This window comes from Ranitomeya imitator, chromosome 3, assembly GCF_032444005.1.
Source record: "Ranitomeya imitator isolate aRanImi1 chromosome 3, aRanImi1.pri, whole genome shotgun sequence".
NCBI lineage: Eukaryota > Metazoa > Chordata > Amphibia > Anura > Dendrobatidae > Ranitomeya > Ranitomeya imitator.
In genome coordinates this window covers 777876076-777902786 of record NC_091284.1, presented here as the reverse complement: position 1 = coordinate 777902786, position 26711 = coordinate 777876076, and the positions used below count along the sequence as shown (strand labels likewise).

The following is a 26711-nucleotide window of genomic DNA, read 5'->3' as shown; positions in this document are numbered from 1 at the left end:
GTGTGTGTTATTTTTAAATAAAAAAAGGAAAAGTGTGTTTTGTTTTTATTTAAAGTATAAGACTTTTTTTCTGGCTGTGTCTTTATTTAACATAGGATTAGTAATGGATAGATGTCTCATAGAGTAAACTGTCCTACAAAATCCCATTTGCCATTTATCTGCTGGTCTAAATGCACCATATATCTAACCATATATCCCTGATTTCAGTGACCTGATTTCTGAGCAGCTTCCCTTGCAGGCGTGACCTCTGTGATCTTTGGCTAAGTTTGGACTTCTTGAGTAGGATGCAGATTTGTTGTTTGAAATGAACAAGTTTCCATCTTCAGCACCCAACCATGACTGAAAAAAGTCAACACCAGATCAACCTTTGTTCTTGGGGAGATGGCAGACATGATTAAAAGTAGCCGAGGTTGCATGTGTGTTGGGTTCAGATAGATGGCTGTCGCCCAAACAAGCACATGGCCGCCTAAAACTCGTTCAGTTAAACCAACGCTCTACTTGTTTGTCAAACCCAAAACCGTTCTTTTAATCTGGTTTTCTTTGCAAATCTTCCTTTGGAATCCCTGAAAATTGGACTATTATGCTGCCGATGTTCTTCTAAATCTCCGAGACCTATAACTAGGCTTGTGACTGGTCTGCGGCCTATTTTTACAGCTTTTGCAGATGTTCGAGAACTATGGGATATTTGGCGCACTGCTTACCATAGTAATCTGCAGATTTATTACGAAGAGCCTTAAAAGCAATACAAAGCCTTTATTTGCTTGTTCTGGTTCCTCGGAGATCGGATCTTTGTAGTTAACCACTTTTTTCAAGCAGGATTGTTTACTATTCCCTTGCATGTGCTCCATCGCTACTACAAGAGGAAGTAAGCATGGAATTTACTAGGATTCGTGCATGACTTTGGTATACATAGTACGGAAAGTAAATCCACTCATAACTTACACCGCAGGAAGAATGCAAATACTATTTTGCTTGTAACATATTAAACTAAAATGGTTTTATATAGCAGTTTTTTAGGAGGAGCTTAGTCTTATGAGCTGAAGCCACATATCTCGTCTGAGTACATATTAAATTGAAAGAACGGGGACCAATTAAATTGTGGCCATGTAATAATTCTTTTTGGTATTTTTCTTTATTATCAGCATTGTTGATCTCAAAGTAGAGCAAAACCTAACAAAAATGAGCCAGAGCCTATGTTGGTATAAGTGCAATGCATAGGTGTATATTCGGCCATTTAATAAACAGAACCGAAGATAAAAATAAAATGAGCAAATACCCTGCACTAAATCAATAGTAAATAACATAGGGTACATAGTTAACATTGTTTTGGTGAAAAAAAAAAAAAAAAGAAAATGTAAAAGACATCCCACCATGACAAGGAGTACCCCAACTGGGGCTGTACCTAACTATTATAGTTCACCTCACTGTGTGACTTGATTACCGTTCCGATTGGAGTACACCTTGTGATGGATTTTGTTTTGATAAAAAAAAAGTTAGTGTTAATTAAGTGCGCCATGTTCTGTACTATACTATTTACTTACTACAGATTATTTGCTCATTTTGTTTTTATCTTGGGTTCTGTCTCAAATTAAAGACTAGGGATGAGCGAACTGATGGAAGTTCAGGAACAGAACAGTACCTAAACTTCCTCCAGAACCTGAACCCCATTGAAAATGTAGATACCCAAACTGGCATTTATCCCCTTCTCTCCCCGTCCCCCTCTTCCCCATCTCCCTCTTCCCTCTCTCTCCCTCTTCCCTCTCTCTCTTCCCTCGTCTCTCCCTCTTCCCTCGTCTCTCCCTTTCTCTCCCTCTTCTCTCCCTTTCTCTCCCTCTTCCCTCTCTCCTTCTTCTCTCTCTCCCTCTTCTCTCTCCCCCTCTTCCCTCTCTCTTCCCTAGTCTCTCCCTCTTCCCTCTCTCTCCCTCTTCCCTCTCTCCCTCTTTCCCTCGTCTCTCCCTCTTTCCCTCGTCTCTCCCTCTTTCCCTCGTCTCTCCCTCTTCCCTCGTCTCTCCCTCTTCCCTCGTCTCTCCCTCTTCCCTCGTCTCTCCCTCTTCCCTCGTCTCTCCCTCTTCCCTCGTCTCTCCCTCTTCCCTCGTCTCTCCCTCTTCCCTCGTCTCTCCCTCTTCCCTCGTCTCTCCCTCTTCCCTCGTCTCTCCCTTTCTCTCCCTCTTCTCTCTCTTCCCTCTCTCTTCCCTCGTCTCTCCCTCTTCCCTCTCCTCTCCCTCTTCCCTCTCTTTTTCTTCATTCTCTTCCCTCGTCTCTCCCTCTTGCCTATTCTCTCCCTCTTGCCTCTTCTCTCCTTCCTTCTTCTCTCCCTCTTGCCTCTTCTCTCCCTCTTCCCTCTCTCTCCCTCTCCTCTCCCTCTTCCCTCTCTCTCTTTTCCTTCATTCTCTTCCCTCGTCTCTCCCTCTTTCCTCTTCTCTCCCTCTTGCCTCTTCTCTCCTTCCCTCTTCTCTCCTTCTTCCCTCTCTTCCTCTTCTCTCCCTCCTCTCTCTTCTCTCTCTTCCCTCTTTCTCCCTCTGGGATTGTCTCCTGCTGCGCTCGTTTTTTTTTCCACCAGGCCCATAGATAATGACTAGAACAACGGTCTAGCTTTCTAGTAGGGGTAAAAGTGCCCCGTCGTGTCTGAGTTCCCCGTTCTGCTGATCGGGGGTCCCACCACCCTTCAATACATTATCCCCGATCCTATGGATAGGAGAGAACTTGTTTTCTCCTAGGAACCCTTTAAGGTCTTGGCCAGTAATGTGTATCTGTGCTGTGACTGTTCACAATGATGAAAAAGCTCGGTCTGGACATGGTTTCTTTGTCAAGGTGTTTTATGTGTGCTGTGACATGTTTGTGTGTGAGTTGATCTTTTGATGTGAACACTTCTAAGCATTTTTGTTTAAATGGTCATAAAAAGCTTCACTTGTATTTTGGGTGGAAATACAGCCTACTTCATAGCAGTGTGTTATGAAAATGATTAAATGATTACACATCGGTATGTCTCCGGGAGGCAGAATACATAGAGTTGATATACTGTTCTAATTGTAAAGCTCCAGCGCTTTGATGTCAACTGGAGTAAATAAAACAAAGGTGAAATTACAGATTGAAAGTGTTCTTTGTTTTTTTTTAGAATTAAAAAATAATAATGAAATCACAAGATTCAGGTAGTCAGTGTATCATCATCAATGTAGGGTGGGGAAATAAAAACAGAAAAAAAAACCAACTTGCTGCGTTACCTGCTTGGTTGCCCTAGCTGATAGTGCTGGCAATATTAGCCCTTATTCAGACATTGGCCTTTTTCACGTATGCAAAGACGACTGGTACAACTGTCATCAGTTTTGGATCCAAGTGTCGGCATTGTTTCATCAGTGATTTTTCACGAATGGAAAAATGACAAAACTTCTCCTGTCCGTTGAGATGTTAATTACGGATAGCTCATGGCTGTACACTGGTGCCATCCGTGTGCTGGATGTGTTTTTTTCCGCACACCCATGGATTTGTATTGGTTATTTTCATCTGCACTGCCAGTAAAAAAGCAACGAACATGTTTCCATGATTTTTGGGTGGATACTTGGTCCGTGAAGAAACACCGATGTGAACAGCCCCAAAGACTATAATGGGTACGTGTTGTTTCCCTGAGAAACACGGCTAGAACACGTGCGTGAAGCCCACACATCTGAATGAGGCCTAAGGAAGTGTTTCACTTTTCCATCTGAGATGGGATATCCCATAAATAGTTCGGTAGATGCCGGTCCTATTGCTGGGAATCGCACCTATCTAGAGAACTCAAGCAAAACTATAGGAGAGAGGACGTTTCAGCAGTTGCGACCCTGCCTACGGTGCGATGGCACCTCATTTCCATATTAGTGTAAAGATTGTTTTTTCAAATTAGCCAACGATTTATTTATTTTTTAAGTGAACCCAACAGCTGTTACCCGCTGCCCAATCCATGGCACAGACTGTATGACGTCAGACAGCTATGGTTGACTATGAAATGTTGCCGCTAGGAGGTGAGACCATGCTGTAGACTAGTCGGGCTGGTGGGTCCCCAGCGGCTTCTCCTCACCCACTGCCCTGGATTAACAGGTATCCACTAGTGACCAAGTGTCTTCGGCGTGCTCAAATAATATGTTCGTCGCCACGTATTCATGTCTCACGGCTTCTCGACAGCAGCAACACAATCATGCACTGAGGCTATCAAACAGCCATGAAACATAAAGGTGTGGGGACTCAGACATATTGTTCGAGAACGCCGAAGACACTCGGTTAACCCCCAAGCATGGCGGATAACACCTTATCCCAGCACATTCGCTCATCACTAGTATCTGCCTATAGACCTGGTTCTCCTGATGAAGTTGGATTGACTTTGAAATGCGTTGAGAATAAACCGCTCTTTTCCTGCAAACCTGAGATCCTTTGAATATCTTTGTTTATTACCAGCAGCGCAACATACTCGCTCATCCTTTTTTCATGTACGGCACATAGGCAAATACCTGTCAATCCAGGGCAGCGAGCGGGAGAAGCCTCAGGGGATCCACTGGGGATCCACCTTTCCAACTAGTGCCGTCTTGGTCCCCGGTAGCTTATAAAGTATGTTTTTCTCCTGGTTTTGACTTAGAAATAATAATGTAAAATGCTGACCAGATACTCAGCGTGTGAACGCGGCCTAAGTCTAACTCTGTTTTTAGCCAACTTGACATGGTCATCATCTCTTCTATGTGGGCGTCTTCTAGAGGACCACGCAAAAGGTGGATAAAAGGTCTAGATATACGGTATATACAGGGGAGAATGGCTATATCTCCGGAAAGGAGAGGCTCAATAGAACATCCGCAGTTACACCAGGTAAAAATTTTTTTATAAGTGATCGCTTCTCTTTAGGTATAAGTAGACCGGTGGAAGTTTGAGTTCGTCGGGTTCGACCAAACTTTAGTCTAACATTCTGTACGGGTACCAGAACTGTACCTGAACTTGTACCTTAACCCGAATTCAATAGATGTCAACGGGGACTCGAACTTTGGAGTTGGAAAATCTCTCGGTCTGCTTGACAAGTTGTAGAATTTCACTGTTCCCAACGAGCGGCCTGCTCTGGAGTGCCGCTTAGGATCGCTTCCTCTTGACAGGTGTGTTTCTCACGCCATGTGTCTCCATGAAGCCACAAGATAGATCTGCTCGCTCTCAATTAGCCGCCTTTGTTTTGCAGTAATGACAGCTGTAGGGCTCTTCTGATAGTTTATAGCAAAATAATCATTAAGCAGAGTCACTATATTACAGGAGACGGGGGGGAATCATCAAGTGCAGGGAACATGACAAATGTGGATTTACCGCTCAGTATTAACACGCCCTGAGGCCTGATCTTTTCCCCAGACGTCTAATAAAAGGGATATTCCTCCAATTATTTATCTTTTGAAACGTGGGACGTGGGTAACATGAAGACATCCTTCCTTCAGTGACTCAGGTGAGGTCATGGATTGTACAGGTGCTATCAGGTCGAGGGTCATTATCAGTAATCAGGCAATGATTGCCCTGCTCCTAATCCTCTTCACTCTCTGCTTTTTTTAAGTCTTATTTCCTTAAATAAATTTTTTTTATATTTTAAATGAAGAAATTGCTTTTCAGAGCAGATTTTTTTTCCCTTTTTGCATAGTTTTACTGAAAATATAAATGTTTATTATGTTTACATTGGTCTGACATAGACATTTTTTGCATATTTTTCACTGTTCTACATACTACGACCTATATAATCGGCACGATTCCTTGCGGTTTCACGTAATAAACATTCTTTGCATGTGAATAATTACAGATATAGCATGGTAGCTCAGTGGTTAGCACTGCAGCTTTGCAGTTTTGGGGTCCTGCGTTGAAATCCCCACCAAGCACATCTGTAAGGAGTTTGTATGTTTTCTGTGTTTGCTGGGTTTCCTCCGGGTTCTCTGATTTCTTCCCACACTCTAAAGACCATACTGATAGGGAATGTCGATTCTGAGACCCAATGGAGACAGCGCCAATGATGAATGTAAAGCGCTGTGGCGCTATAAAAGTCAGTAAAAATAAATAAAATTCATTGTATAGCATTCATCCTACAACTTAGTGGTTTCAAGAATATGTTGGTGGCTGAGGACAGGCAAGTGTACGTGGTCAACACTTCTGTCTCTCTGCTCCAACATACGCCACTGTGGTGTACATCGTCTTTGACCAAAATAGAACAAAAAAAAAACATTTACTACGCAGTGTCCATTTTTGCATTGACCATGGAGTGTTCCCGATAACTGTCACACAGCCGCGACACATGCAGCTGCGGCGCCGAACAGCTGATTATCGGGAGCGATCCGGGTTTCCGAAGCAACTATTCTGTAAGCGCTATAGCTATGCGGATAAGGAGTTATCCATAGCTGTTCAATTATCCCTAGAAATTACTTGGTAAACCACACCGATCAACAGACCAGAGAACCTTTATCCCCGTCAGAATAGAGCGACGCTACTTATATTCGACCTGAGCTCCAGCCATTTGCTGTGGGGCTGCGCAATCATTTTTCTGGGAGCCCCTTAGAGAATGAATGGAGCGGGGTCAGGCGTCTGACATGCCGCACCATTCTGTTACAGGGGTCATAGAATGATAGATTTGGAAGAGACCTCCAGGGTCATTGTGCCCAACCCCCTGCTCAATGCAGGATTCACTAAACCATCTCAGACATATGTTTTGTCCAGCCTCTGTTTGAAGACTTCCATTGCAGGAAAACTCACCACCTCTCATGGCAGCCTGTTCCACTCATTGATCACCCTCACTGTCAAAAAGTTTTTCTAATATCTAATCTGTATCTTCTCCCTTTTCAGTTTCATTCCATTGCTTCTTGTGGTTCCACGTGCAAATGAGAATGAAGATATCTCTACACTGTGACATCCGTTCAGATATTTGTAGAAAGCTAGAAAGTCTCCTCTTAGCCTTCTTTTTTACAAGCCAAATATTCGCAGATCCTTTACCCGTTCCTCGTAGGACATAGTTTGCATTCCGCTCACTATCCTGATAGATCTTCTCTGAATTTGCTAAAGTTTTTCAATGTCTTTTTTTAAATGTGGTGCCCAGAACTGGACATAGTATTCCAGATGAGGCCTGACCAAGGAGGAATAGAGGGGGATAATGACTTCGTGATCTAGACTCTATGCTTCCCTAAATACATCCTAGAACTGCGTTTGCCTTTTTTGCTGCTGCATCACACGGTTGACTCATGTGCAGTCTGTGATCTATTATTATTACCCAAGTCTTTATCACATGTGCTATTGGTTAGTTCTATTCCAGCCATTCTATAGATGTAAGTTTTGTTTTTCTTGCCCAGATGTAGAATCTTGCATTTTTCCCTGTTAATTACCATTCTATTAGTCGCTGCCCATTGTTAAAGCTTATCAGAACCCTTCTGAATCCTTTCCGTCTTCTCTGGTGTTAGCTATCCCTCCTAGCTTTGCATCGTGTGCAAATTTGATTAGTTTACCTTCCGCTCCATTATCTAGATCATTTATCAAAAATATTGGACAACACTGGGCCCAGGGCAGTCTTGTGGTACCTCACTTGAAACATTCTTCCAATTGGGTGTGCAACCATTTATTACCACTCTTTGAGTACGATCACTGAGCCAGTTATGAATCCGCCTATCCGTAGCCTTGTCAATCCCACACTTGATAATTTTTTCAATAAGGGTAGTATGAGATACATTATCAAATGCTTTGCTGAAGTCGACATATACTATATGTACCGTATTTCCGTGATCTACACAGTCAGTGATTCCATCATAGAAGGAAATAAGATTTGTCTGGCATGACTTGTTTGTTGCAAACCCAGTGCCCAGGGATAATAGTTTCCCATCAGTTGGGTGCTAAAAACTCTGCCAATCTGTGACTTTCCCAGTGGTCGAACCCCCACCATTCAGCAGGTTATCACCTGTAAATAGGTGATGGCTTGTTTTAGAGATCATTCAGAGATCAGTTTTTCACATAGGCGTTCTCTCCATGTTTTCATTATACAGTATAATGCAGTTTATTGGTATTTTCACATTTATTAGTATTTTTTTGTAGGAGAAATAGGCCTGCACAGCTTGTCACCTATTCTGTGAATACAAAGTCCCCTGCTGCACCTCCCCAATAAGTAGGGGGCACCTCACAGTTTGGGAAATACCACTTCAGATTACCACATGTATTTTTCTTTGTTGAGTAACCTCTAAAATGGCTGAAATATTAATAACCAGGTTTACAAATATTATTGATAATTCTTGATGCATGACTTGATATCTCAGTACTTTCGGTCAGAAGATCTTTTCTAAGACGTTCAACTGTCTATGCCTCCCATTTATAGGAAGCCAATCTCCACTTCAGGTGGGTACATCTCCAAGTGTCTTCAAGAACTGATGCCAAAATCTGACACCTGAATTAAATTGCATATGTAGGTGGTCACAGTTGGCCAAACCTAATCTATATTGGGGTCGCGCGACTCCCGATTTAGAAGATTTAAGGAAGGGTTGGAAGGACCAGGCATGTTGGATTTCAGCATGCCGCATCCATTGCTCCCATGGGAGATGAGCAGCTGTCAGACTGATTTTCTGATTTTGAAGTATGGAGAAAATCAAGACTGTAAGTTCTAAAAGAGAACCATTCGTCATCGTTAAACAGTGGGATGACAAAGCTCCAAAAAAGGAAGACAAGACATGTTTCAGACATCCTTCTGAAGACGTGTCATGGTGTTCAGTTTTGTTCTGGAGGGTCTTGAGAATGAAGACTGATTTTTATGTGGAGAGATGCTGTAGATAAAATGAGATAAATGGGTCCAGTTGTGGCATTTTGGACAGATGAACTTTCTCGAATGGGATAGCGACCAGCTGAAGTTACAGTACTTAAGACGAGTTATGTTACAAGCCTCACTCATCTTTCAGCAAGTGAAGGAATTGAAACTGAATCCTTTTTTTTAACCTTTTTTGTTCTTTCATATTTATGAAACCTTCAGAAAAAAATGTTTTATTGTGAAGGACTGAGATCAAACTACAACTGCTTATGCCAAAATAAAGAAGAAGGTCCCGTAATTGATTCATGCTCTTTTATGAGGTGAAATCACTTAAAATAATTGGATTGATGAATAGCTTCCAAGCTATGGAAGTAAGTGCATTTTACAAATGTAAAAAAAATGTACATGCTAGAAAGAAAAAAGTGACTTAGTGGGGTTGTCACATACCAGTTTCAGATGAGGGTATTACGGGAATAGGGATACACGAATCTGGCCGTTTGGGTCTTCAGACCCATAGATGCATCGGGACTTGTAATAATTTATACCAATTTGGGTGCCTAAATGCCCTATTATTTTCCCGGTAAGACCCATTTTTGAAGGGCTCCCAAGACCTTGGCAAAATTGTGAGTTTAATATCCTGGAAGCCAAGCTGATGGCGATTGACTCGTATTGCCTCGTGAAGCTGGAGCTCTAAAGGAACGGCTTCCTCTAAACGACGACTGAAGGTCTTCTACTGTTAATGTTTTTAAAATATTTTTTTTAGATGACAACAGGGCAACATATTCCTTGCATAAGTTAATTTGCCATCAAAGGGGCTCTCCAAGCTTATGATCTTATTTTCTTTGTGATAGGTCATCAATTTAACATTGGTGGAGGTCCAACACTTGACATTCCCACCCATCAGTCGTTTTTAAAGGGAATCTGCCAGCAGGCTTTTGATCGGTAATCTGAGAGTACCATGTTGTATCACCAGAGACCTTATTTCCAGCAATGTCTCTTACTAGGCTCTGTTTCAGTACAATCAATGATTTATCATCTGGAGATTATCACTTGAGGACGAGTTGTCTTGTGCCTCCTGGTCCAACTCTGCTCCAGTGACTGATTACTATACCTTGTCTATGATCAAATTTGCCTTTTATAGGACCTGTGACTTCTGACATGTCAGATTAGTAAGTACTTGCTTTCCCAATTAATCAGGACCATCTCTTCCTACTAGAATTCTGTATATCTCTAGATTTTGAAGAATCATTTTTCTTTTTTTCTTTTACGGACTTGTGACCAATGAAACCAATCACTGGTGATCACTGCCAGAAAAAGAAGTAAGGAGACTGGCAGGGCTACAGGCTATAAGTACTAGAGGGTTGTTAGGGGATTGGTAAGTGAAGGTATGCGATTTATGGAATTTTCAGACAGCGTTGGAATGTTTTTAAAAAAGTCAAAGTAGTGACAACCCCTTTAATAAAAGTCGGGATCCTTTAGCACAGATAGATTTCTGCTTTTCTTTAAAGGCCCTTTTGCAAAGACTGATCCTAACTAGCGTTAAAATAAACATATAACCTCCTTACTTTTAGTCACTGTTTTCACGTGCTGCCGATTAAAAATAAATAAAATAAAAATGTGCAATAAAAGATGCAATCAGACAACGTACGATCGTTTCCCACGGTCTCGTGATCAGGAAATAGTGTTGTTATAAATGCTCCTCCAGACCATGCTTGCTCTTGGGTTACTCGTCCTGTGCAGCGCCTTGCAGGATCCGGTAGTTTGTCTTCTCCCTGTGCAGTTTCCAGTTTTGCACCAACGCTGACCCACAATTTCCTGCTGTGTGATTCACCGTCCACGGTGTCTGTCGGTACATGCCCAGCACATGACGGCTGCTTTCTGTGCAGAGAGACGGCACAGAATCGTGTTACACGGATTAGATTGCACATTTGTCATGATGAGATTTCTCCATGACATGTTTCAAAAGTCACAAAATTCAATCTCAAACATCAGATTTATGTTATAAGAATCAGAACTTGTGCATTGTGTAATGCGAGCTCCTTGTATGTAATCTGCTGTTTGCACAACTTTCTACAAGCTTGGATTTAGGGGTAGTTTTGAGGGGGGGGGGTTAAGCTCCTATTGAAGAGTTTTTTTTAAACGTTCAACTTTTTTTTCATGATATATATCGCAATAAAAACTTAAATAGATTTCCGAGACCTGATGAGTCTGATGTGCTTACTGGGATGATCCATGTCAGAATGACTGTGTAATATTGATATTAAAACAAGCATTTTATGAGTCCAGTTGTAGAATGAGCGATCTTTTTGAGTTTTTGTGTTCAGTCACTGACCACGTAGTCTGAATGACAGATGCAGCATGTACTGAGCAGTGCGGGAGCTTAGCGGGGAGGAGGGACACTGAGGATTGAATATAACATTTCATAATGGATTTTACAGCCATTCTGGCACCAATTTTCAATGTAAGTACACCAGTCTAATCAGGTTATACAATCTTTTGACATATCTGCTTTAGACAATTTTATTTTTATTGTTAAAGAGCATCTACCACTTAACATATTGAGAAATTTCAGTTTCTAACATCTTCTTCATATGTATTTTGCTGCCCATCATAAACGGTAAAAAGTGTATCAGATTATATCAGGTTTATTTTAACTTGTATTATTGAACTTGCTGCATAAGGATACAATAAAAAAAACTGAAGCTTTGTACATGTGATTTTATTGTTCATACAACTAATAACAATTGTTCAGACATTTAATAAAATGCCTTGAAGTACCGTAATTGCACACTTTTAGGCTCGATCCTCTTGGTTTGTTAGACTCTTAAAGATGCAGCAGACTAGGGAATGACAAACCATATTTAGCTTATTTTATTTTGTTTTGCAGAGTGAAGATATCGTTGACGAGGTCAAAGAAAAGCAGTCTCTCCGGAAGCAGCGCTTTATGCATTTTGCCTCTCTGGCCTATGATGGAGAGTATTACATGACCCCACGTGACTTCCTATTCTCTGTAATGTTTGAGAATTTGCAGCGTAAGTCTCATTACATCAATTCTATCACATTTTATTAATACAAGTTGAAAAAATGTTTAATTTGTTTGATTCTTTTTTTTTTTCCTGTGGTATGTAAATGCTAGGCTCAGAAAGAGGTCCTCTCTCTCTCTCTCTCTCTCTCTATATTGTTTTCTTTTGTGAGGGAGGATGTCGCGTAGTCAGAATGAAGATTCAGAATGTAGTTACATTATTATTATTATTTATTTATATAGCACCATTGATTCCATGGTGCTGTACATGAGAAGGGGTTACATACAAGTTACAAATATCACATACAGTAAACAAACTAACAATGACGGACTGATACAGAGGGGCGAGGACCCTGCCCTTGCGGGCTTACATTCTACAGGATTATGGGGAAGGAGACAGTAGGTTGAGAGTTGCAGGAGCTCCGGTGTTGGTGAGGCGGTAGCTCCGATGTTGGTGAGGCGGTAGCTTCGATAGTGATGCGGCCGCAGCGGTGTCAGTGCAGGCTGTAGGCTTTCCTGAAGAGATGGGTTTTCAGGTTCCGTCTGAAGGATCCAACTGTGGTTGATAGTCGGACGTGTTGGGGCAGAGAGTTCCAGAGGATGGAACTTACATGTGTATTATAGGTGCTTTCTTAATGGCATAAACTATTAAGCTGGCCATATATTGGACACTATAGGCCCTACATATATACACTGTTAAAAAATAAATAAATGGAGCACTGAAATACCACATCCTATATAACTCTGAATGAAATATTCCAGTTGCACATTTTTATTCATTAAGTAGTGGAATGTGTTCAGAACAATAAAACATAACAATTTTCAATGTAAATAAAAATGAATATCCCATGGAGGTCTGGATTTGGAATGATACTCAAAATCAAATTGGGAAATCAAATTACAAGCTGATCCAACTTCAGTGGAAATGCCTCATGACAAGGAAAAGATGCTCAGTATTGTGTGTAGCCTCCACGTGCCTGTATGACCTCCCTACTGTACAATACCTGGGCATGCTCCTGATGAGGCAGCAGATGGTTCCCTGAGGGATCTCCTCCCAAACCTGGACTAAAGCATCCGCCAACTCCTGGACAGTGGTGCAACGTGACGTTGGTGGTTGGAGGGAGACATGATGTCCGAGATGTGATCAATCGGATTCAGATCTGGGGAACGGGCGGGCCAGCCATAGCTTCAATGCCTTCATCTTGCAGGAACTGCTGACACACTCCAGCCACATGGGGTCTGGCATTGTCCTGCATTAGGAGGAACCCAGGGCGAACCGCACCAGCATATGGTCTCACAAGGGGTCTGAGGATCTCATCTCGGTACCTAATGGCAGTCAGGCTACCTCTGGCGAGCACATTGTGGGCTGTGCGGAACTCCAAAGAAATGCCACCCCACACCATTACTGACCCACTGCCAAACCGGTCATGCTGAAGGATGTTGCAGGCAGCAGATCGCTCTCCACGGCATCTCCCGACTTTGTCACGTCTGTCACATGTGCTCAGTGTGAACCTGCTTTCATCTGTGAAGAGCACAGGGCGCCAGTGGCGAATTTGCCAATCCCTGTGTTCTGTGGCAAATGCCAAGCGTCTTGTACGGTGTTGGGCTGTGAGCACAACCCCCATCTGTGGACGTCGGGCACTGAGACCATCCTCATGGAGTCGGTTTCTAACCGTTTTTGCAGACATTCACATTTGTGGCCTGCTGGAGGTCATTTTGCAGGGCTCTGGAAGTGTTCTCCTGTTCCTCCTTGCACAAAGGCGGAGGTAGCTGTCCTGCTGCTGGGTTATTGCTCTCCTATGGCCCCTCCATGTCTCCTGATGTACTGGCCTGTTTCCTGATATTGCCTCCAGCCTCTGGACACTACGCTGACATACATAGCAAACCTTCTTGCCACAACTCGCATTGATGTGCCATCCTGGATGAGCTGCACTACCTGAGCCACTTGTGTGGGTTGTAGAGTCTGTCTCATGCTAGCACGAGTGTGAAAGCACAACGAACATTCAAAAGTGACTGAAACATCAGCCAGAAAGCATTTGTACTGAGACGTCTGTGGTCCCCACCTGCAGAACCACTCCTTTATTGAGGGTGTCTTGATAGTTGCCAATAATTTCCATCTGTTGTCTATTCCATTTGCAGAACAGCATGTGAAATTGATTGTCAAACAGTGTTGCTTCCTAAGTGGACAGTTTGATTTCACAGAACTTTGATGTACTTGGAGTTATGTTCTTTTGTTTAAGTGTTCCCTTTATTTTTTGAGCAGTGTATATAATATATATATATATATATATATATATATATATATATATATATATATATATATATATATATATATATATATATATATATATAAATAAATAATATATTTGCGTGGCTTTGCTATATACTACGTGGACATGCATATTCTAGAATACCCGATGCGTTAGTATCGGGCCACCATCTAGTATATATATAGGCTTGAGAAAGGTTCCTGTTGGGACCGAAATGTCTGAGCTGATTAAATAAGCTCTTATTCACTACAAACGGTGTGCGGCCTCCATCTTTTCTTATGTATATATGTATACATAAATAAATTTATTTTCTCTCTCTCTCTCTCTACCAGGAGTGCTTATACTAACTTAAATTATAAATGGTCTCTCTGCTGTAATCATAGTGCAAAGATAAAACTGATTTTGGTGCACGTACCACTCTCATGTTGGTTACTTGTGGTTCAATCTTTAAGTGGACAACTTCTCTTTACTAGCATTTTGCCAGCACTATAGATACTGGAAATTCTGTTCTCTCATTTCCAACCATGCATTGCGATAGCTATTGTTCTATGACTTACCTGCTGTGAACTGATAGCCTGCCTGTTATGTAGTTCCTGTAGTGAGATAAAGTCCCTCCCCACTTTCTGTTGAGGGACAGAGACCCTCGCCACCCTCATTTTCCATAATCTGGGTCTCTGCTGCTAGGAATGAATTAAACCTGACAGCAGACAGTCAACCTCAAGTTAAGGCCCCTTCACACTAAACGACGCTGCAACGATCCAGACAACGATCCGGATCGCTGCAGCGTCGCTGTTTGGTCGCTGGAGAGCTGTCACACAGACCGCTCTCCAGCGACCAACGATGCCGGTAACCAGGGTAAACATCGGGTTACTAAGCGCAGGGCCGCGCTTAGTAACCCGATGTTTACCCTGGTTACCATCGCTAAAGTAAAAAAAACAACCACTACATACTTACCTTCCGCTGTCTGTCCCCGGTGCTCTGCTTCTCTGGTCTGGCTGTGAGCACAGCGGCCGGAAAGCCGAGCGGTGACGTCACCGCTCTGCTATCCGGCTGCCCGGCGCTCACAGTCAGTGCAGAGAAGCAGAGCGCCGAGGACAGACAGCGGAAGGTAAGTATGTAGTGGTTGTTTTTTTTTACTTTAGCGATGGTAACCAGGGTAAACATCGGGTTACTAAGCGCGGCCCTGCGCTTAGTAACCCGATGTTTACCCTGGTTACCAGTGAAGACATCGCTGGATCGGTGTCACACGCCGATTCAGCGATGTCAGCGGGAGATCCAGCGACTAAATAAAGTTCTGGCCTTTCTTCCCCGACCAGCGACATCACAGCAGGGGCCTGATCGCTGCTGCCTGTCACACTGGACGATATCGCTAGCGAGGACGCTGCAACGTCACGGATCGCTAGCGATATCGTCTAGTGTGAAGGTACCTTTAGAGGAAGGGAGACGTCTATGGACAGATTTTCAGAGATAAGACAACATGATTTGCAAATAAAGTGATCTGCAGATAGATAATGAAATGAAGTACAGGGGCAACTTCTAATAATTTCCTTATTGTTTGACGGCGAGTCAGCATTAGTGATGAGCGAGTGTACTTGTTGCTCGGGTGGTCTCCGAGTATTTGTGACAGCTCGGAGATTTAGATTTTATTGACTCAACTGCATGATTTACAGCTGCTAGCCAGCCTGAGTACATATGGGGGTTGCCTGGTTGCTAGGGAATCCCCACATGTAATCAGGCTGGCTAGCAGCCGTAAATCATGCAGCTGCGGGATGAAAACGAAATCTCCGAGCACTAACAAATACTCGGAGATCACCCAAGCAATGAGTATACTCACTTATCACTAGTCAGCATCTTATGTACCTTATATATTCGAGTATAAGCCGACCCGAGTATAAGCCGACCGCCCTAATTTTGCCACAAAAAACTGGGAAAACTTAATGACTCGAGTATAAGCCTAGGGTGGGAAATGGAGCAGCTACCGGTAAATATCAAAAGTAAAAATAGATACCAATAAAAGTAAAATTAATTGGGACATCAGTAGGTTGTGTTTTTGAATTTCCATATTGAATCAGGAGCCCCATATAATGCTCCATACAGTTTATGATGGCCCGATAAGATGCTCCATATTAAAATATGCCCCATATAATCCTGCATAAAGGTTAATAATGGCCCCTTAAGATGCTCCATAGACACATTTGCCCAATATAATGCTGCACAAATGTTGATTATGGCCCCATAAGATGCTCCATAAAGATATTTGCCCCATATAGTGCTGCACAAACGTTGAATATGGCAACATACAGACACTTGCCCCATATAGTGTTGCACAAACGTTATGGCCCCATAGATGCTCCATACAGACACTTGCCCCATTTACTGTTGCTGCAATAAAAAAAAAATCACATACTCACCTCTCCGTCGCTCAGGCCCCCGGCGCTTCCAATATTCATCTGCTCCTCGTTCCGGCGCCGCTCCATCTTCAGCATCTTCTGCACTGACATTCAGGCAGAGGGCGCGCACTAACCACGTCATCGCGCCCTCTGACCTGAGCGTCACTGCAGAAGACGCTGAAGACGGAGCGGTGCCCGGAACGAGGAGCATGTGAATATTGCGCAGCGCTGCGCTCCCCCTCCCTATTATACTCACCTGCTCCTGGCGCGGTGCAGTCCCTGCTTCGCCGGCACTGCTGCTTCTTATTGTACTGAGCGGTCACTGTTACCGCTCATTACAGTAATGAATATGCGGCTCCATCCTTATGGGAGGTGGAGCCGCATATTCATTACTGTAATGAGCAGTACCATGTGACCGCTCAGTACAGGAAGAAGCTGCCGGCGCCGGGGAAAAGACATGCAGGGACCGCGCCAGGAGTAGGTGAGTATAATTAGACAGCCCCGCTCCCCCTCCCCTGCCGACCCCCGGGTATGACTCGAGTGGGACTTTCAACCCAAAAATCGGCTGAAAATCTCGGCTCGGAGAGAGTACAAAGGAGGGCAACAAAATTAATAAAGGGGATGGGAGAACTACAATACCCAGATAGATTAGCGAAATTAGGATTATTTAGTCTAGAAAAAAGACTGAGGGGCGATGTAATAACCATGTATAAGTATATAAGGGGACAATACAAATATCTCGCTGAGGATCTGTTTATACCAAGGAAGGTGATGGGCACAAGGGGGAATTCTTTGCGTCTGGAGGAGAGAAGGTTTTTCCACCAACATAGAAGAGGATTCTTTACTGTTAGGGCAGTGAGAATCTGGAATTGCTTGCCTGAGGAGGTGGTGATGGCGAACTCAGTCGAGGGGTTCAAGAGAGTCCTGGATGTCTTCCTGGAGCAGAACAATATTGTATCATACAATTATTAGGTTCTGTAGAATGACGAAGATCTGGGGATTTATTATGATGGAATATAGGCTGAACTGGATGGACAAATGTCTTTTTTCGGCCTTACTAACTATGTTACTATGTTACTTGAGTATATATGGTAATTTTGTGGGTGTTGGAACGTATAACCCTGTTTTTCTTTTTTCTGACTTCATAAATTGTTCCTCTTTGGGTTTTGTTAGTATTTGTATGCTGTACACCTGCGGAGCGAGATATTTTGTATGTTTTGGTTCAGTGTTTTTAACGCCTATTAATTCTATAAACGTCATTTCCCATGTGGTGTTTGTTCTGTAATCTCACATGAAGCCTGAATCTTGGCTTTAATTTAAGGAATTTCCCCAATCACATTTCTTAGACATTTGATTTGTTTGTTTTTTTCCGTACACATTGTGCGAAAAATGTTTTTCACATGACAAGTACAACAAAAGCAAGAAGGGAATGATTATGTTATCAGGAAAGGATATAACGAGCACCAAAACAAACCGCCAGCCTGTCATTCATTATGCTTATTTTATTACCCATTGTTATATATGTACTAGATGGTGGCCCGATTCTAATGCATCGAGTAGTCTAGAATATGCATGTCCACGTAGTATATTGCCCAGTTACGTAGTATATTGCCCAGCCATGTAGTATATTGTCCAGTGACGTAGTATACAGCACAGAGCCACATAGTATATTGCACAGCGACGTAGTATACAGCACAGAGCCACGTAGTATATTGCCCAGCTATGTAGTATATTGCCCAGCCACGTAGTATATTGCCCAGCCACGTTTGTCACAGGTTAAAAAATAAACATATACTCACCTTCCGAGGGAGCCCTTGTAGTCATGTCGCCTGTGTGCACTCGGCAGCTTCGGGTCCCAGGGTTGGGAGTGCAGGACCCGTGATGAGGTCGCGGTCACATGACCGTGACGTCATGGCAGGTCCTTGTTGCATACCATCCTTGCCACCGGAACCTGCCGCTTGCATGGAGCGGTTACCGGAGCGTCGCGAGGAGCTGGAAAGGCGGTGGAAGGTGAGTATATAATGATTTTATATATTTTTTAAAAATATTATTTTTAACATTAGATCCTTTTACTATTGACGCTGCATAGGCAGCATCAATAGTAAAAAGTTGGGGACACACAGGGTTAATAGCGGCGGTAACGGAGTGAGTTACCCACGGCATAACGCTGTCCGTTACCGCTAGCATTACCCTGTGTGAGCGGTGACTGCGGGGAGTATGAAGCGGGCGCCGGGCACTGACTGCAGGGGAGTAGGGAGGGACTAATCGGACTATGGCCGTCTCTGGTCGCGGCAGCCATGACAGGCAGCTGGCGAGACCAGTCAGCGACTTGGATTCCATGACAGACAGAGGCCGCGACCAATGAATATCCGTGACAGACAGAAAGACAGACAGAAGAACAGAAAGACGGAAGTGACCCTTAGACAATTTATAGTAGACTAGATGGTGGCCCGATTCTAACGAATCGGGTATTCTAGAATATGCATGTCCACGTAGTATATTGGCCAGTCACGTAGTATATTGCACAGCCCACATAGTATATTGCCCAGCGACGTACTATATTGCCTAGTCACGTAGTATATTGGCCAGCCACGTAGTATATTGCCCAGCGACGTAGTATATTGCCCAGCGACGTAGTATATTGCCCAGTTACGTAGTATATTGGCCAGCCACGTAGTATATTGGCCAGCCACGTAGTATATTGCCCAGCGACGTAGTATATTGCCCAGCGACGTAGTATATTGCCCAGTTACGTAGTATATTGCCCAGCCACGTAGTATATTGCCCAGCCACGTAGTATATTGCCCAGCCACGTAGTATATTGCCCAGCCACGTAGTATATTGCCCAGTCACGTAGTGTTTTGCACAGCCCATGTAGTATATTGCCCAGTCACGTAGTATATTGCACAGCCCACGTAGTATATTGCCCAGCGACATACTATATTTGGCCAGTGACGTAGTATATTGCCCAGTCACGTAGTATATTGCCCAGTCACGTAGTATATTGCCCAGCCACGTAGTATATTGCCCAGCCACGTAGTATATTGCCCAGCTCCTTGGGACGCTCCCGGGATCGCTCCATTGCAAGCGTCAGCTTCCGGTCCCAGGGCTGGTATGAGCAGGACCTGTGATGACGTCGCGGGCCCAGTCACGTAGTATATTGGCCAGCCACGTAGTATTGCACAGCCCACGTAGTATATTGCTCAGTCATGTAGTATATTGCCCAGCCACTTAGTATATTGCCCAGTGACGTAGTATATTGCACAGCGACGGAGTATATTGTCCAGCCACATAGTATATTGCACAGCGACGGAGTATACAGCACAGAGCCACTTAGTATAGAGACTTAAAAAAAAATAAAAATAAACATATACTCACCTTCTGAAGGCCCGTTGAAGTCCTGCTATACTCACCATCCGCCGCCTTTCCCGCTCCTTGGGACGCTCCCGGGACCACTTCATTACAAGCGGCAGCTTCCGGTCCCAGGGCTGGTGTGAGCAGGATCTGTGATGACGTCGCGGTCATATGACCGTGACGTCACGGTAGGCCCTTGTCGCACACCAGCCCTGGGACCGGAAGCTGCCGCTTGTAATGAAGTGGTCCCGGGAGCGTCCCGAGGAGCGGGAAAGGCGGCGGATGGTGAGTATAGCAGGCTGGCATTAACCCTGTGTGAGCGGTGAGTGGAAGGGATTATGGAGCGGGTGCCGGGCAGTGAGTGCAGGGGAGGGACTAATCGGACTGTGCCCGTCGCTGATTGGTTGCGGCAGCCATGACAGGCAGCTGCCGAGACCAATCAGCGAATGAATAACCGTGACAGAAGGACAGACAGACGGAAGTGACCCTTAGACAATTATATAGTAGATGATAGTGAACATTCACACATGGACCTTTAGGATTAGGAAGTTATTAACAGTTATGTCCACATGATGGGCGCGGGGTGCTTACATTACTGTCATACTTGGGTGCCGAGGGCCCACCAGTGAAATACACCAATCGCAGTCTTCCCCAGCTTCCAGCTCCAGTCTGGTCCTCTTTTTAGTCCCATGAATTGTATTCCAACCTGATGGATTGCACTGGTGTCGGGGTGTGGGCTATGGTGGGAGTCTGTGGAGCATCCGCTTGTGCACAACTGTCCAGTGTATAACAAAGGGAAACTCATGGAAATATATAGGGATGTCAACAGATGCTTTACTGCACTGCTGGATACAGCATTCTGGATGCTGAGATGCAGCAGCTGATACTTACATGCCCTTGAGGGAGTTGTGCCGAGAACAGCCCAACTAGGTGAGCCGAATTCCATCCTATTATTTCTCTTCCCAAACTTTATTACCCTATGTGCACATTGGCCCTATTTTAGTTGGGTGCTTAGAGCCCCCCTAGAAATGGCTAAAATGTCAAACATATGCAAAAATAATGGTTCTATATGTTGTAATGAACCAGATTGCAGACTTCAACTGAAAGGCGCAAATCGCAAGGTTTTTTTATTTTTATCCTGGCCCTAGAAAGATGAATTTTTATGCTGTAAGTCTATTGGGAACGAGCTATCCTAGAAACGCTTGTTTCATGATAGTTTTGCAGTGTAAACAGGCTTCCAAAGAATGAGCAAAATGCTCATTCTTCACGTTAAAGGACCTTTCGGATTGCCCAAAAGATCATTATTCTCGGCAGCGCATCTACATGTATAAACAGTGATTGCGCTGTCGAGAACAATGGCAGCCTACGTAACCAGAACAATGTATTACTGGTCCTTTTTCCTGCCCCTGAAGCTCAGTCTGCCTGTGTGAACAGGCTATTAATTTTCCCGACAATCGGAAAACGCCTTTCCAACAGGCGGTCACTTTACACTTTAATTATCAATTTGCCCCAATAAATTTGGCCATATACATAATTTAGCTGAGTTATGTATTACACCAAATTTTGCAACTATTTTTTTTGCAGAATAATTGGCATCGATGGAGTAATAAATTCCCACCTAATCAGGTGAATATTCATATGAAAACCTCTGGTCATTATTAGCACACTGTCCCCTTTTATTGCCATCTAGCTCTCTACAGTCTTATTACTTTTAGTTGTTGTTTTTTGTTTGTTTTTTAACACAGTCGCCCCTTCTTGTGTTTCTCGTCTTGACCAAAAAATGCTGTATTTATTATAATAAATATTATTTCCCAAAGTTGTTTTTTTAATAAACTTTTCATCTATCCATTGATAAAGTAAATAAAGAACAAATACATTGTTGTATTTAGCAGAATAACAGAATATCTCCTCTTCGCCCTGTGTTAGCTTTCACTCTTCCTGTTGATTTTCTGGATAATTTATTAGCCATGGAACAAATTAATGAGGAAATCCGTAGTTAAATAGGGAAGGAACAAACAGTGTAGATAACAAGTTATGGTAGTTGGACGGAATAAATTGTCCTCAACTTTTATAAGACAATGCCCGTTTTCTTCTGTTCCCTCCTCTGTAATACTTTCACACAAAAGACCTAAAACTCCGAATTCTTAGACTCCAGGCTGCAGAATGTTCGACGGTTTAAAGCCCGTTACATTCTGTATGCTTCATTGCAAATTGTCCCTTCAGAGAGGAAGAGGACTAGAACTCATTCATCACCTATAGGAAGTATCAATCCTAAAAGTCTATATCGACCCTCTAACGAGCCTTGTCACATGCCTTAAGATAAAAGCCAAATTCTCAGTTTGCAGTCACTGTGTTTCGGGGTACTGCACCTCATCAGTGCAAAGTGTGAGATCTCGTTTGGCTGGGTGAGAGGCGTATGACCGGGATGGGGTATGCTTTATTAATATCAATTCCTGCAACAGATATCTGAAATGTGAATATTCCCGTTAGGTAGCTCATTATGCGGTCAGTCCGCCACCTTACATGGTTCCATACTGTCCCAAGTGAGAGTTTTTCATTTTGCACAATTTTCAGTGGATCATTAGATACTTTTAGTCCTACACTATCGATTTTCCATACGAGAGCTATCCGTGGTTTTCACAGATGAAACTCGTACCTATGATATTCTATGCGGCTGTGTACATATCCGATTTTTTGTTTTAGTTTTTTATTTTTCCTTGAACTGACTTCTCCGCAAAAAAGACATGTTCAATGTTGATCCGCAAGTCAGATCAAAATCGACTATGCAAGTCTATGGGTCAGTAAAAAAAAATCGGATCACACTCCATTTTTCATAGACAGACGGAATGGAGAAGGTGGAAATTTAATTTTTTTTCACGTATGAGAAAAACTGATAAGAATAATCTGACATTTTTCTCGGGTGTGGAGAATTCGGTCTTGTGAACTGACCCTTATTGGGATTTCTGGCCCAAGACGGCACCAATTCTACAGAAAGTCCTACAGGGCGCTGTCCCAGTATTGCCTGCCTAATGGCAATTTTCTCACACCAATCAGTAGGATTTTTCACAGAAGATGCAGGATATTCTACGTTCAGGACTCAATGATGGCTTGTTAGGTTCACACGGTCTTTTTTTTTAGGTCCAGTAGTTTCTATGCCTTTTTTGGGGGTGTGCTACGAAAGAAAGTAAAAGAACAGAGCATGTACCTAGGCAGGTTGACCCTTTGACATTTGTGTATCATCACTCTCTGTAAGGATAGACATCTTGGTGTGTGAACGTTCCTCACCAAAAATATGGAATCCTTTTAAAGTTATTTTCTAAGTCACTTTAAAAAGTAAAAATTTGTAGTCCTATTGTTCGTGTGTTCATTGCTTATCGCAAATACAGACGGCCATGAGTTTTAGCTAAGCTTTTCTTGTTGGGGAGGGAAGGGGGCTTTATTCTAAATATTACCAATGGCGTGTAGTTGGAGTAGTGTCTCTGTGAAGCCTGGGTGTTCTGAACTTTGGCTCCAGACACTTATTGAAAGAAGGAAATTTTCAAGCAACACTTTTCTGTTAATGTTTTTTTGCGAGAGACACTATCGGGGCAAGATGGAAGGAATTCCACTTCAGTTAAGGCTGAAGACGGGAAAAAGAAAAGTGGAAAAACTGGCGGCTCCGTTTGCTGCTAGTAACAATGGACTTCGCGTCTACACCATATATTTCAAGGTACGTGATTTTTCACGATGGAATCCCTTGAAGTTAGAACCAAGATGACACAGTATGAAGCGAAATGATATCCCAATCCGTTGATCGGTGTGCGAGGCCTTTGCTTTAGTTGGATCGCGGCCAAGTGTTCTACAGTATGTCCGAGCCATCAGAAGGGCTCAGCGAATACCAGCAAGTCCTCTGCGAGATGAATTCCCCATCGCTCCTGCCAGCGTTACGCCATCGTCTGCCGGGAAAGATAAGCATATATGTCTGGATTAGGCATGGGCCACACTTCAAATACGGCGGAGACCATAAAATGTGTCCCTGGCTCTCGCGTCTTCACTGATCTTGAACCTGCTTTGCTTCGGATTCAACTTTTGTGACATTTTTTTGAACACCTTTCTTACTCATACAGAAAGAATGCTTTTATTGCTGATTTTCTGATTGTACAAAAGAGAAATTGGCAAAATTCTGGTGCTTCAATCGGCTGAATCACACCTGCAAAGAGATTTACTGCCCCTGTGATAACCTTGGAAAATATTTACAGGCCTATCAATTCCACTGCATTAACTGATAATCAGCTGCCCGATTCATTCCCTTGGTATTGACTTGTCAAACAGGGAGGGAAGGTCCCCCGATGCTTTTGATCAAAATGCATCTTGTGAGGGCAAATATTTTGTACTTTGGACTGGCGTGCTCATGTAATTTTCCTTATTTTCTCAACTTTTGCACAAGGCTGCATGCCTATAGAACTTGCATGAATCCGAACTATGGCTTAGTTGCATGAATAGTCATGAGGAATTGCTGTGAGTCTCAGATTTCTGACCATTATGACTCGTATCCTGCATTTTTCACCCATACATAGTGCACTGAGACATGAGGGATTCTCGCTCTGCAACATGAAGGGCATTACACAACAGTGTAGCTGTGAATCCAGTACTGGGGTAAAATAATACTAGAAGGCAACAGCATGTGTGAGTTTGTACCACTTTTTTTTTCCACTCTGCTTCTCTCTCTGCTTCTTTCTCTGCCCCTCTCTATCAGTAGAATTCAAAGGGTGGCTGTAATGTGATCCCTCAGGAATCTGGAAGTCTACACCAATGGATGAAATAATGACAATATAAATGAAATGCATAATCTTTTTTTCATATAGAATGAACTAAAATACACAATTAAAAAAAACTAACAACTAGACAATGAGTTACAAAAAATATATGTTGGTATGGGATTTATTTTTTCAGCGTTAATGAGGAACTCAATGGATGTGAGAAGAAGTGGCTAATAAATGGAGAAACAAGCGGATTTCTCTCATAAGATACAGTCATGGCCGAAAGTGTTGGCACCCTAAAAATTGTTCCAGAAAATGAAGTATTTCTCCAAGAAAATTATTGCAGTTACACGTTTTGTTATACGTTTTATTACCTTTTGTGTGTATTTTGGGGGGAAAAAAACAGAAAAAAAACGAAAATTAGATATAATTTCACACAAAACCCCAAAAATGGATCGTACAGAGATGTTTGCACCCTCCACTTATGGTTGCTCACCCTTTTCAATACCGTAAATAACTGCAATCGCTTTCTATACCCATCAACAAGCTTCTTACACCTCTCAACTGGAATTTTGGACTACTCTTCTTCTGCAAACTGCTCCAGGTCTCTCATATTTGAAGGCGTCCTCTCCCAACAACAATTTTTTAAGATCTCTCCACTGGTGTTCAATGGGATTTAGATCCGGACTCATAGCTGGCCACTTAAGAACTCTCCAGCGCTTTGCAAACTTTCATCAGTTTTTCTCTGCCGTCCAAGTCCAGGGAAATTAACTACCATGCTATGGGTTGTAGATTGCTTGATTATGCACCATGAACGAGGAAACATCAAGATCTCTGGCGATGGACTTGTAACCTTGAGATTGTTGATATTTTTCAACAGTTTTGGATCTAAAGTCCTCAGACCATTCTCTTCTCCTCTTTCTGTACTCCATGCTGAGTGTGGAACACAGACACACAATGTAAAGATATAGTCATCTTCTCTCCTTTTTATCTGCTCTCAGGAGTGATTTTTATATTGCCCACACCTGTTACTTGCCACAATTGAGTTTGAAAGAGCATTACATGTTTCAAACAAAGCTGTTTACTCACAATTATGGAAAGCTTACAAATATTTTGTGATGTTCGAATACACATAAAGGAAATAAACATGTATAACAAAATCTGTGCATGCAAATACCGTATATACTCGAGTATAAACCGACCCGTGTATAAGCAGAGACCCCTAATTTTGACACAAAAAGCTGGGAAAACTTAATGACTCGAGTATAAGCCTAGGGTGGGAAATGCAGCAGCTACTGGTAAATGCCAAAAGTAAAAATAGATACCAATAAAAGTTAAATTAATTGAGATATCAGTAAGTTAAGCGTTTTTGAATATCCATATTGAATCAGGAGCCCCATATAAAGCTCCATACAAAATACGCCCCATACAATGCTCCATATAGTTCATGATGGGCCCCATAAGATGCTCCATACAAAATACGCCAAATATAATGGTTCATAAAGTTTATGATGGGCCCCATAAGATGCTCCATATTAAAATATGCCCCATATAATGCTGCACAAAGGTTGATTATGGCCCCATAAGATGCTCCATAGAGACATTTTCCCCTATATAATGCTGAATAAAAGTTGATTATAGCCCCATAAAATGCAGTCTATGCTGATATTATTAACTGTACAGTATCTGGTCTCCGTTGTATAAGAAAGACATAGCTGAACTGGAGCGGGTGCAGAGAAGAGCGACCAAGGGGGTCTGCAATACCAAGATAGGTTATTACACTTGGGGCTATTTAGTTTGGAAAAACGAAGACTGAGGGGTGATCTTATGTTAATGTATAAATATATGAGGGGACAGTACAAAGACCTTTCTGATGATCTTTTTAATCATAGACCTGAAACCGGGACAAGGGGGCATCCTCTGCGTTTGGAGGAAAAAAGGTTTAGGCATAATAACAGACGCGGATTCTTTACTGTAAGAGCAGTGAGACCATGGAACTCTCTGCCGTATGATGTTGTAATGAATGATTCATTACTTAAATTTAAGAGGGGACTGGATACCTTTCTGGAAAAGTATAATGTTACAGGGTATATACACTAGATTCCTTGATAGGGCGTTGATCCAGGGAACTAGTCTGATTGCCGTATGTGGAGTCGGGAAGGAATATTTTTCCCTAATGTGGAGCTT

At 42.8% G+C, this 26711-nt stretch overlaps 1 protein-coding gene across 1 annotated transcript in view; it reads left to right on the top strand.

Moving 5' to 3' along the window:
• The window catches only part of MICU2 (mitochondrial calcium uptake 2), a 342067-nt gene that overhangs the window by 143962 nt on the left and 171394 nt on the right, over positions 1 to 26711 (top strand). Inside the window, exon 2 of the mRNA XM_069759113.1 lies at positions 11637 to 11781. Coding sequence (XP_069615214.1) covers positions 11637 to 11781 — 145 coding nt within the window. The remainder of the gene's footprint in view (positions 1 to 11636; positions 11782 to 26711) is intronic.